Here is a 12735-nt window from a genome sequence, read left to right on the forward strand (position 1 = left end):
TGAAAGCGTTGCAAGTTGACCACGCCCACTCACCCTCGTAATTGTAGACCAACTCCTCGTAGGCTGGATGCTTCGAGTCAGTACCCGCGAAGCCGAAATGCTTCAAAGCGTAGGGGAGTAACGGATGCACCCCCAACGATGGGAGTGCCTCCCCTATGCTTGGAGGAAGTTCCGGGAAATCGCCCCGCGATAGGCCCCGGGGAAAAGGCAGCGGACGGGAAGACTCGGCCGTCGTCCTCTTCATTATGGCGGTAGGCCGACCAATCGTTGGGGGCTAAGGCAATACGATGGATACGCATAAGCGCACAGGCGGACTTTTGGAGAGCTGCGCGAGCCCAGGAGTGAGTACGAGGACGCGGGCTGACGTACAGCCCCGCTACCTCCGAGAGGACCAACCGACGGGGATCTCGAGGGCCCCGATGGAAGAGATACGTCGACATTCGGTCAACGTATTCCGCCTCCTCGATACTATAGACAAACGTCCTGTCACTGGGTATCTCGCCCGGAATTTGATAAGGGGCGCCGTCGCCCTCAGACAAGAGACGACCCAAGGCAATGGACGCCTCTGCTGCGAGGCCACCCTCGTAGATTGTGCGAACCCGGCGTAGATCGGGGCGCAAGTGCGCCCTCGCCAGGAGCTCCCCAACGGTAACGCCCGACCGAGCGTGGCGGCGCCACGCGTAGTTCAGGCGACCGAGCGGCAGCGGAATGGACCGCTCTAGGGGCACCCCCAGCCACTGCGTGGAGGTGTCGGACACCTCCTCCTCTGCGATCCGGCCGAGCCGAGAGGAAGTAGTCGGCGCACCGGGGCACCGACAACTTCCGGAAGCCCCGTATGAGCCCAAGACGGGCTGGTACGGACCATCGCGCGGCCATACCGTGAATCCGCCGACGGGTGGGCCGCCCGCGCCATCGATCGGCGCAGGCCGAAGGGGCATCGGACCCCCCGTCACCAAGGACGGATGGGCCGCAGGGGGCGGAGCGACGGTCGGCAAGGGACCGATCTCCTCGGTTACTGTAGACGTTCGGGGACCTGGGATTTTCGGAATGGTCTCGGGGGCCACCAGGGCGCCGGAGCGGAGGAGTTGGGGGCGACCGAAAGGGACTGTGAGGGCACCCCTTCGACGGGGGTGCGGTCGTCTATAGCCGATGAGCAAACGACCAGCTCGTCCGACCCACTGCCCGGAGCTGGCCGAGGAAGCGTGATACCGCCCTGAGGGGTAGTGGGAGACGGCATATCGATGATGCCGGGGCGTGAGCCGAGTATGCAGACGGGGGAGAAGGCGAGCTCGGGGGCAGCGAAAAGAAAGAGTGCTCGCCCCGGCAGAGGAAGAAAAACGGACCCCCTCGGAAGGGGTAACAAGGTGATGCTGAGGCCGACCCCAGAGGGCGTGCGCACGACCACCCGGTTAAGAGGGGGCGACGGAGACGAAAGGGGAGCGAGATCGCCGGTTGCAGGGGAGAAGGGCGAGGAATCAGCGCGCGCGCGAAGGCGCACGGGGCGAGACGCCGAGAATACCGCCCAGAGAGCGGAGTCGTGGTAAGGAGCGGAAAGGACCGTATCGAGGACGCCGTTAGACATGGCTCGCGCTCTACAAGCACCCGTGGACGCGAACGTCCCCGCTTAAGGGGGGGGCCGTGTAGTATAACCCCCCCTGGGGCTTTTTAGATTAGATCAACAACGGATCCAATACTGTAGAGCCTCGGGCTCTACAGTACTACCGTGCGTGGCCACGTGTACCCCTCGGGTACAGGCCGCACGCGCATACACGTGTACTGTCAGCCACGATGGCTCACAGTATTACAGTACGGTCCGATCGGTACTACAGTAGACCACTACAGTGCTTCGGTACTGTAGTGTTATAGATTGTTTTGTATATTAAATATGGAGCGGACCGGCGGCGGTGGAGAAGGACAAGCACGGACTTGTCACCCACCGACCGTCAAGGTCCGACTTCCCGCTTATTCTAAGGTAACGCTCGCTAATTACCTTAGAAGCGGCACCGAGCGCGGGTTGAGGACGCGCGCGGTACGCCCACGAGCCGGCTCCGCCTCCGCCCGTCGGTACTGGATCGTTACCCAGTACCGCGCCGGGGCGTCGAGGCGTCGAACTGCTCGCGCGTACCGGCGTCCTCCCCGTTTCCGCTCTACCACGCTACCCGGGCCCGCTGCCCAGTGCCGTTAGCTGGTGTCCCGCTTCACCCCCGTCTTCCCGATCGACAAGGGTCTCGGTCGAACTGCGCATACACCCCTATCGCTGGGGGTGTTTATGCTACAGGGGCGTCCTGACCGTATTACTTGAAACCCGACGGGTTTCCTGTCTAGCTGCCGCGGGAGTAGCAGTGGCCGCAACACGAGGAGACGACCGGCGTTCCGCGGGAACCTGGGCTCCAGGCGCTCGGCTGTTAGACTTTCCAGATGAGCGGCCTCGCTGATTGCCTGACGCAGCGGGTTTCTTCCCAGACCTTCTTCGCGGGGTCATGGCGCCTCAGTAGGAACACAGGATGAGCAAAGTCGGGAAGGAAAGGGAAACAGATGGGGAGAGAGGATTCGATGGATTGGTAAAACGTGAAAGGGTCCAAGCACGCGTCTGGTACTAGCGCAGGTAAGCATGAGCTTATTCTGGTTTGATCACATGAAGGTTAAAGATATCACGGCCAGGCGCTGCGTTTTTAGGCAGCGAAATAGCACATCACTTTGCTACATCGAGGTATCAAAAAAACGTTTCCGTTAAAACTCTGGCACTCCAGCAAAACATTCTGGTTCAGTCACTGCCCGGAACCAGACACGCCCCTCATCCCCGTGCTGAATGAGAACGGTTTCAAATTTGGCAAAAGATTGCTGCTCGGGAACCAATGACGCACGGACCACCGTTCATTGCTGCCAAAAATCCAGCATTTTTTGGCCCCAAAAATAGCCACATCATTGCTTTTATTAAATTTATCATAAATTTGACCTTCCTGTGGAGTGAAGCAACTTCGTGACGAGTCCGGAAAATTGGTCGAAACTGCAAAGGGACGTCTTGTGGCACGAGGCTTTCAACAAGTAGAAGGCATCGATTACAATGAAACTTTCGCCCCTGTCATCAAGTTCACAACTATCCGTCTGCTGCTGGCACTGGTTGCGCACTTTGACCTTGAGCTGCATCAGATGGACGTGATGACTGCCTTCCTCAACGGTGAACTTCACGAAGAAATCTACATGGAGCAACCTGAAGGATGCATCGACAAAGTCAAACCTGATTCGGTGTGTAAACTTTTGAAAGCAATCTATGGTCTTAAGCAAGCCCATCGCCAATGGCATAGTAAGATCGATGAGTTTCTGGTCACTGAACTTGGTTTCAACACTACACGCAGCGACCCATATCTTTACATTCGACGTCAAGGCAATGTCATCATGATTATCGCGTTGTAAGTGGACGATCTGCTGCTAGCTGGAAGTGACTTGGAGGCCATATTATGGATGAAAAATGAACTCAACAAACGATTCGATATGAAAGACCTTGGCGAAGCGAAGACTTGTATTGGTCTAGAAATCGACCGTATACGTTCTAAACACGTCCTGACCGTCACACAGTCGAAGTATGCCCAAGCACTACTGAAACAGTTCAAAATGTTGGCATGCAATCCTTGCATTACTCCGATGGAACAGTGTCGACATGTCACAATGCAAGTTGCTGAAAGTGGCACTGATGACAACCCATGCTTTGAACCATATCGTCAGGCCATTGGATGTGTAATGTTCCTAATGGTCGGGACCCGCCTCGATATTGCGTTTGCCATTGGAAAGTTATCTCAACACTGTGCCGAGCCCTACGAGTCGCATTGGACAGGTGTGAAACGTGTTTTGAGATACTTGCGCGGGTCTCAGCATCTTGGAATAGTGTTTGGTAAAGATGATCTTGGTACGGAACTTCATGGGTATAGCGACGCAGATTGGGGTGGATGCCTTGAATCACGAAAATCAACGAGTGGGTACGTGTTCAAGCTTTGTGATGGGCCTATCAGTTGGGCTTCCCGGAAACAAACAGTAGTTGCAAAGTCTACTTGTGAGGCAGAATACATCGCACTCAGTGAAGCATGCAAAGAGGCGGCGTGGCTTCGACACTTCCATGCCGATGTACTTGGTGCGAATTCGGATCCAACAATTCGCGGTAGATGTGACAACGCTGGTACGATTGCGTTTGCTCAGAACGAATCTACAAATCGTTGGAACAAGCAGATTGATATTACGTATCATTTTGTTCGAGATGCGTTGCAGCGAAAACTGGTCACATTGTTCCATTGTCCCACAACAGAAATGCCAGCTGATATGCTGACCAAACCATTTGGTCGCGTGCTGTTTGAAAAGTTCGTGGGCATGGTTGGGCTTTCCGAGTGCGAAGCTGCCCAAAGCATGTGATCGAGGGGAGGAGGTATTGAAAATGTGCGACCACATGCTGTTATCTGAAAAGTGCAAAATCGAGTGACACGTGTACATGACTCACCGGTTCGGACCCTCACCCCATATCACCACATGACACTTGTAAATTCTCAGATTTTGGGGTTCTGGGTATTGAAAATGTGCGACCACATGCTGTTTTCTGGAAAGTGCAAAATCGAGCGACACCTGTACATGACTCGACGGTCCGGACCCTCACCCCATATCACCACATGACACGTGTAAATTCTCAGATTTTGGGGTTCTGGGGACGAAAGTGGACTTTTGGAGGGTTATGCAAATTTGCATAAATGCCGAAAATTTGCATTTGGCCCAAACCGTTATAGGGCTACACAGGCAATACTGCAAATCTATTGGGTGTCGGTTCGAATGCTGCAATTCTATTGGTCTGTTATTGTCCACTTATATGCAGTCATGCTGGTGATATATCTTGAATGATCGGTATACGGTTTAATTACATCATTTCGGGGGTTTCAAGTTGTTCACCATGGTTGTAATGGGTAATTACGTGTAGCCTTTTTGCTGGACACTTGTGTGCGGTGTACACATGTACACATCGCCAGGTTGCTGCGTGTACGTACACTTGTACACGTCGCCTACATACGGTCCGGCGCGTGTCCGAGCACAGTACATGTGAATTAAAAGTACAACAAGTATTTCTCACAAGAGACATGTACTTACGTGAGTATTCAGTGTGCGCGTCACGCTGTGTGCGACCCTTGCATCAGCATGCGCCGTTGTAATACACTCTCGTCAGCATGCGACGTTGTACTGTGCTCTCGTCATGGTGCGCCGTTGGATGCAAGTTGATGACAGTACTGGTGTGATTCACATCGGATATCACGTGAGATGTGTAGAAAGTCTGGATGCACATTGTTGCTACCCGTCATAGTTGTCTGGCAGTGTGTACCGAAATTAGTAAGGTACGAAACAAGGGCATGTATAGGGACTGAGATATGACAGGACTTTGCGTTGTTGGAAATAGAGAGATGCCAAGTTGTTCATTGTGCAAGAATATATTCTGTCATGTCTGGATGCAGATTAGTAAGGTCTGAAACGATGGCATGCATAGGGCCATGGTTTACAGTCACTCGAAATGTGTAGAAACTGTTGTGCACTGATAGTCAATAGTCAATTCGTAAGGTGGAAATAGAACAATGTGGACGTGCCAGAAGAGGACCGCGTTTGGTCGCGCATATGGTGAGTATGGTTTACCAGGTGCCAAAGTAATGGGATAGTGTAACACTCAAAGTGTGTAAGTATCGCCGAAAGACGGCTCCAAGTAAACCTCGGCACCAACTCCTTCACTCACCCACATCAACCTGCCCTCCTTCTTTCCCTTGCCCCTCCGAACCTACAATTAGGTTATGAGCCCAGTCCCTTGCTGTCGTTTCACTGCATGAGTCTGTCGTTCTCGTTCCGTTGTTTCTGCCGTCGTTGTCGCTGTCGTTTTCGCTGCCGTTTCTCGTCGTTCTTTCCGCTGGTCTCCTCGCTGTCGTTGTCGCTCTCGTTCTTGCCGTCGTTCTTGGTTTTGGTTTTCGCTGCTGCTGTCGTTCTTGCTCTCTTGTGTGAATTGGTTTTGGTCATCGCCCCCGCTGTCTTCGTTGTCTTCGTTCTTGATTTGGCTTTTGTTCTTGCTGTCGTTCTTTGCTGCTGTCTCTGTCTTTGGTCTTCGTCTTCGTCTTCGTTTCCGCTCCCGCTACCGCCGTCGGCGTCAATCTCGCATTTGGTTTTTCTTCGTTCTCTCATGCAAAGTAAGTTTTGAGTTTCTTTCCATTTCCTACACATCTAAGTGATTGTCTTTGCACGTTTTGGTGGTTCTTAAGAGCAATAATTCCAAAATCTGTTACTGACGATTATCTTCATATTCCTTATTGTGAATACCTGTTCTTACGGGGTTGTGTTAGATCTGGAATTAGTACCGGTGCGCTCTGCGCCTGGGAAGCTGGTCACCGGTCGAACGGTTCGGACATCGGAGGTCGTATCCGTTGAGGTGCTTGAGCCTGAGGATCAACCTTCACCTCGGCTCGCGCTTCCGGGTCCGTCGTCGAGTTGCGCACCTTATAGGATTCCTCGTATTCCACGCTCTGTTCCTGCACCAATAAAGAGAACTACGCATCGACTTTCTGCTCCGAAAGCGGCTGTTCTCGCGGATAAAGAGTTTAAGCGTGAGCGCAAGAGGAATCGTAAGGTGTGCCCGCGGTATAAGCGGTATTGTAAAGTGTGCGGCGTTAGTGGCAATAGTGCGAAGGCCTTTTACGACCACATTCAGTCTAGGTCTCATCGCATTCAAGTTGCCAACGCTAAGGAGACTCCGCGTTGTATCCCTTGCAATCGCGTCTTTGAGTCTCACGGGCACCTGAAGTGCCACGAGAACGGTGCGGCACACTTAAAGGTAGTTTGTGAACAGAATAGTTAGGGATTCCATCCAAATAAATTCACATATCTGTTCGCAAATTTCTCCTAGTACAACTTCATAGTAATCATATCGAATTTCTTAGACGGGTGGGCTTGCCATTGTGTTGACTATCGGTTAACGGCTTGGGATCCCCGAACGGATCTTCGAGTACTTGAAGTTTATTTGCACTAAAATGGAAGATCAAGGAGGAGGAGGATCCATCAAAATCGACAAACTGACGGACTCCAACTTCTACGTGTGGAAGCAGAAAATACAACTTCTGCTTGCTCTACGTGATGTTGACCAATACATCGTTGAGGGAAGAGTTCCAAGTGAGGAACGTGCGGAAGAGCGTAAGAAGTGGATCAGAGGTGACAGTAAAGCTAAAGCACTGATTGGTCTCTCCCTATCAGATGAGCATCTTGAGCATGTACGTGATGTTGATACTGCTCATGAGATGTGGGAAGCTATTGTCAACGTGTTTGAGAGGCACACTTTGCTGAACAAACCAGCTGCACGTCGTGAGTTCTACACTGTGAAGATGCTTTCCGGTGAAAAGGTGCTTGCATACATCAATCGTGTCAAGCAGCTGGCAGCCATCCTCAAGTCAATGAGCGTAAACATCGATCACAAGGAGATGGCCATGGCAGTGCTCAACGGTCTGCCTGCCCGTTTCGAGGCTCTCATCGTTGCACTTGATGCTCTCGGTAATGAGGAAAAGATATTCAGTTTGGACTTTGTGAAAAGTCGTCTGCTGCAGGAAGAGCAACGAGCAAACATGAAGTCTAGCTCCTCACAGACATCGGCTCTGGTTAATCGTGCCCCGAACAATCGGGACATAAACGATTACAAATGCACGAACTGCGGTCATACAGGCCATACGGCAACCCGCTGCTGGGTAAAGGATTTGAATGGGCGTCGCCCGGCTCCTCCTAGCGGATATAAACCGCGTATGTCTCAGCGGAAACAATCTGCATTTGTCACACAGAAACCTGATCCGGACATGGTTGTAAACAGCGTCGACTTCACATGTCTGATGTCGAAAGCTTCGCACACGAACGATACGGAGATGTTGCCTTCGTGGCTCGTAGATTCAGCTTTTACAGCTCATATTACATAGATCTTTGTTTGCAACGTATGAGCCACTTGAATCCGCCTCTGTTCAGATGGGAACCAAGGCTAGTGCAAAGGTTGCCGGCCGTGGTGACGTTCACTTGAAGTTAAATGTGAATGGCCGCATCGAACCGTGCAAGTTGACGGATGTATTGCACGTTCCGGACTTTGCGTTCTCTCTGCTCTCTGTCAGTCGAATGACTGAACTTGGACTAAAAGTTGGGTTCGAAAATGGAAAATGCATGATCAGACGAGGCTCAACTGTAGTGGCGACTGCGACATTGGTTGGAGAACTTTACGTTCTCGACATCGTCAGTGACATCGGATCTGCACATGCTGCCACCCTGCAAACGTGGCATGAGCGCTTTGCACATGTGCATTCTCAAGGTATTGCTTCGATGATTCGTGACAATGTGGTAAGTGGAGTCAAACTACTTGGTAATGAGGCTAACAAAATCAACAATACTGACAATGATTGCATCTCTGAAAAATGTTCTGCGTGCGTCTACGGCAAAGCCACTCGATCTGTGATCCCAAAAGAGCGGTCCTCGAGGCGGGCATACTTCTGTCTAGACTTAGTTCACTCTGATGTTTGTGGCCCCTTAGAGGTGCAGTCCATTGGTGGTGCCAAGTACTTCATTACCTTCATAGATGATCACTCAAACTGGTCAGTAGTGTACCCTATGCACCATAAATCAGAAGCATTTGAACGATACAAAATGTTTGCACAACTTGCTCAGACTCACACTGGTCGCAAGATCAAAGTGCTTCGCACCGATCGAGGTGGTGAGTATCTGTCCACGGAGTCTAAGTCTTTTCTGATTGCAAATGGTACTCAGCATCAAATGAAGACCGCATACACACCGGAGCAAAATGGCGTCGCCGAGCGACTGAACAGAACTTTGGTAAACTTGGTGCGCTCCATGCTAGCGCACAAGAAAGTTACGAAGGGGTTCTGGGCAGAAGCACTTGCCAATGCAGTGTACGTTCGAAATCGAGTCACGTCACGTGCCATTCCCCCCAAGATGACCCCCCACCCCTTATGGATGAAATCTGTGCCAAATGTTGGTCATTTGCGTGTTTTCGGTTCAAAGTGTTGGTATACATTACCAAAACACAACATCCAGAAACTTGACGCCCGTGCAAAGAAGGCAATGTTTCTGGGGTATGCTGAAAATACGAAAGCTTACAAGTTGTGGGATGGTGATTTGCACAAAGTGATCGTATCCAGAGATGTTACTTTTGACGAGTCCACGGGAGGCAAATCTTATAGAAAGGTCAGCGGGGCAGACTGAAGAAAGATGGTTGAAGGTTGCTGGTGGTTGACGGGAAAAGAAGTTGATGCCATTTTACTCTTGGTCGCCAACTATTGGCGCTACTTATACTCTTCGAACTACATACACTACGAGCCATTAGGGCTGGTCACGTGACTCTCCTTCTTGCACTCGTTGATAATCAAGTGACTCTTACTGTTGCACTCTCGGTTGATAATCAAGTGACTCTCCTACTTCCACTCTCCGTTGATAATCAAATGACTCTCCTTCTTGCACTCTCGGTTGATAATCAAGTGACTCTCCTACTTCCACTCTCCGTTGATAATCAAATGACTCTCCTTCTTGCACTCTCTCTTGCTAATAATTTGGGACCGTTTGAGAGTCAATAATATCTGAATGTACTGTACTGTAGATTACAGATTTTACACTACGATTAATAACCACTGTGGCACATACGTCATACGTGTCACACACGTGTAGGACAAATGTCATACGTGTCACACACGTGTAGGACAAATGTCATACGTGTCACACACGTGTCAAATCGAGAAAAATGAAACATGTTCAGAATGTACTGTAGAGTGCCACGAGGTACATAACTTACACATGTCAACACCAAAATGGAAACATGCTCGGAAATAATAGGAAAGTGCAACCGTGTACAAATATGAAACGTGTCCACTTTGAAGACCAAACATCCTGAGAATGCTCTTGCAAGCATTTTAGGTTTCGTCGACGTAAACGTGTAATATCTGTCAGGCTCGGAGCTTAGCATGTGGTTGAAGATTTTCAACACTCCCCGTCGATCACATGCTTTTACTGGACACTGCAAGCTCCAGAAGTTCTACAAACTTCTGGAATAGAATTCGCCCAAGTGCTTTGGTTAAGATATCGGCAGGCATCGAAGTGGTCGGACAATGCGACAAATACACAATGTTTCTCTTAATAGCATCTCGTACGTAGTGGTATTTTACATCAACATGTTTGTTGCGACGGTTGATCGATTCATTCTGTGCAAACGAAATCGTCCCTGCATTGTCACACCCCATCATGATCGTGGGATCAGAATCAAGTCCGAGGACATCAGCAACAACTTGACGCAACCAGGTCGCCTCCTTACACGCTTCACATAGTGCAATGTACTCAGCTTCACACGTCGAAGTCGCAACCACAGTCTGTTTCCGGGAACTCCAACTGATAGCTCCACCACAGAACTTGAAAACATATCCGCTGGTCGACTTGCGAGAGTCTGAACAACCGGCTCAGTCAGCATCACTGAAACGGAGCAACTCCGGCGATTTGGATTTATTGTCAAACACGATTCCTAAGTTTCGAGTCCCTTGCACGTATCGCATTACTCGTTTTACACCTGCCCAGTGTGACTCACATGGGTTGGCAGAATGTTGGGAAAGCTTTCCAATGGCGTATGCCAAGTCTGGACGAGTGCCAACCATCAAGTACATAAGGCAACCGACTGCCTCACGATACGGTGCCTTTGTTTCGGAGTCGTTTTCGATAGAATTCGTGGTTTTGCGACCTTGTTACATTGGAGTCAGAGAAGGGTTACAAGTCGACATTTTAAAACGGTCAAGCACATTTAATGCATACTTAGTTTGAGTGAGACTCAATGTCTTGATAGTGCGATCTCTTTGAATCTCAAGACCAATGCAGACTTTTGCCTCACTAAGGTCTTTCATCTCAAACCGTTTGTTAAGCTCCCCCTTCATCCATTTGATGGCATGGATATCACTACCAGCGAGCAACAAGTCATCGACATAAAGTGCAATTAGCATGATAGTGTTACCAATGCGTTTAATGTAGAGGCACGGATCACTACGTGAAGTCTCAAATCCCAATTCACAAAGTAAGAAATCATCCACTTTGGTATGCCATTGACGAGGTGCTTGTTTAAGACCGTAAAGTGCTTTCAAAAGTTTACACACGTGATCACTTTTGCTTTTGTCAACGCAGCCTTCGGGTTGCTCCATGTAGATGTCTTCATCCAAGTCGCCGTTCAAAAACGCAGTCACGACATCCATCTGATGAAGTTCGAGGTCGTAATGAGCAACTAAGGCAAGAAGTAGACGAATAGTCGTAAACTTTATGACAGGGGCATATGTCTCAGTATAGTCAAGACCCTGCACTTGCTGGAATCCACGGGCAACAAGTCTGGCTTTTGCACTTTCAACTATATTGCCATTTGCATCAGGCAGCTGCTTGACATTGAAAACCCATCGAGATGTCAAGATGTTTGACGCCTCAGATCGAGGAACAAGTTTCCAGGTCTGATTCTTAGTCTGTGATGCAAGTTCTTTGTCAATGCCGGTTTGCCAGAATGCAGCTCTAGGACCGTGGGTTGCTTGTTTGAAAGTCTTGGGACCTTCAATAGCGACATGCGCATGTGAAAGAAGAGCAGCTGCAAAGTTGCTCCTCCACCATGATCCGGGAGGTCTACTGATTCGAGACGATCTTCGTACAGCTGGAGTCGGAGTTGGAGGGGTGACATTCGGAGTTTCGACGGGAGGTGATACATCATCTTCATCATTCTCACCTACAGAGTGAGTGTCCTCGTTTTCAATAACCTCCCCTGAAATTTCATCCTCTTCCGACCCAACCTCATTAGTATTTGGGGTATCGGCTTCATTCTCATTGTCGCCACCGAGCAATACAACGCCAACGTCAGAGCTGATTGAATCTTTTTCATGTGCAGGAATGTCATGCATCCCACATGTCGATTCATCAAACTTGGCATCTCGTGAAACAACAACTTTACTCAACTCTCCGTCCCAAAGTTTGTATGCTTTACTGCATTGCGAATAGCCGAGAAACATCGCTTCACGCGCTCGCAAGTCAAGCTTACGGAGCTCTAATTTGGGTAATGTATACCAACACTTTGACCCAAATACTCGCAAATGGCCAACATTTGGAGTTGACTTCATCCTATTGAAAATGTGCGACCACATGCTGTTATCTGAAAAGGTCAAAATCGAGTGACACGTGTACATGACTGCACGGTCCGGGCGCTCTTACCCATATCACGACATGACAGGTGTAAAATCCCAGATTTTGGGGTTCTGGGGACGAAAGTGGCCTCTCGGAGGGTCATGCAAATTTGCATAGTTTTGCCAAGTGGAACCTTGGCCCGTAGCACTATAGACTACACAGGAAATACTGCAATTCTATTGGCCCTCAGGTCTAATGCTGCAAATCTATTGGTCGAGCGGTGTCCACGTGTGTGTCATTGGCCTTGTGATGTACTTTAAATGGCCTGTATATGCCATAATTACGTTGTTTTGGGGGTTTCAAGTGGTTTGCCATGGTTGTAATGGGTAATTGCATGGGGTCCGCGGGCGGGACACATGTATGCCGTGTACACATGTACACGTCGCCAGGTGAATTCGTGTACGTACACATATACACGCATCCAGGTGTATGCACATGAGGGTTTACAGTTTTACAGTGTCAGACTGTTTGCGATCCTGCGCGTGTCCGAGTACAGTACATGTGAAT

At 49.8% G+C, this 12735-nt stretch overlaps 1 protein-coding gene across 1 annotated transcript; it reads left to right on the forward strand.

Moving 5' to 3' along the window:
* The first annotated feature begins 7031 nt into the window (after window positions 1-7031).
* Window positions 7032-9246, forward strand: CHC_T00005743001 (hypothetical protein). Its single transcript, XM_005717630.1, has 2 exons — window positions 7032-7736; window positions 7945-9246. Exons 1-2 carry the CDS (start codon window positions 7032-7034, stop codon window positions 9244-9246), a joined length of 2007 nt encoding a protein of 668 aa, XP_005717687.1.
* Window positions 9247-12735: the final 3489 nt, after the last annotated feature.

Source organism: Chondrus crispus, genomic scaffold (genome assembly GCF_000350225.1).
Source record: "Chondrus crispus Stackhouse genomic scaffold, scaffold_31, whole genome shotgun sequence".
Taxonomy (NCBI): domain Eukaryota; phylum Rhodophyta; class Florideophyceae; order Gigartinales; family Gigartinaceae; genus Chondrus; species Chondrus crispus.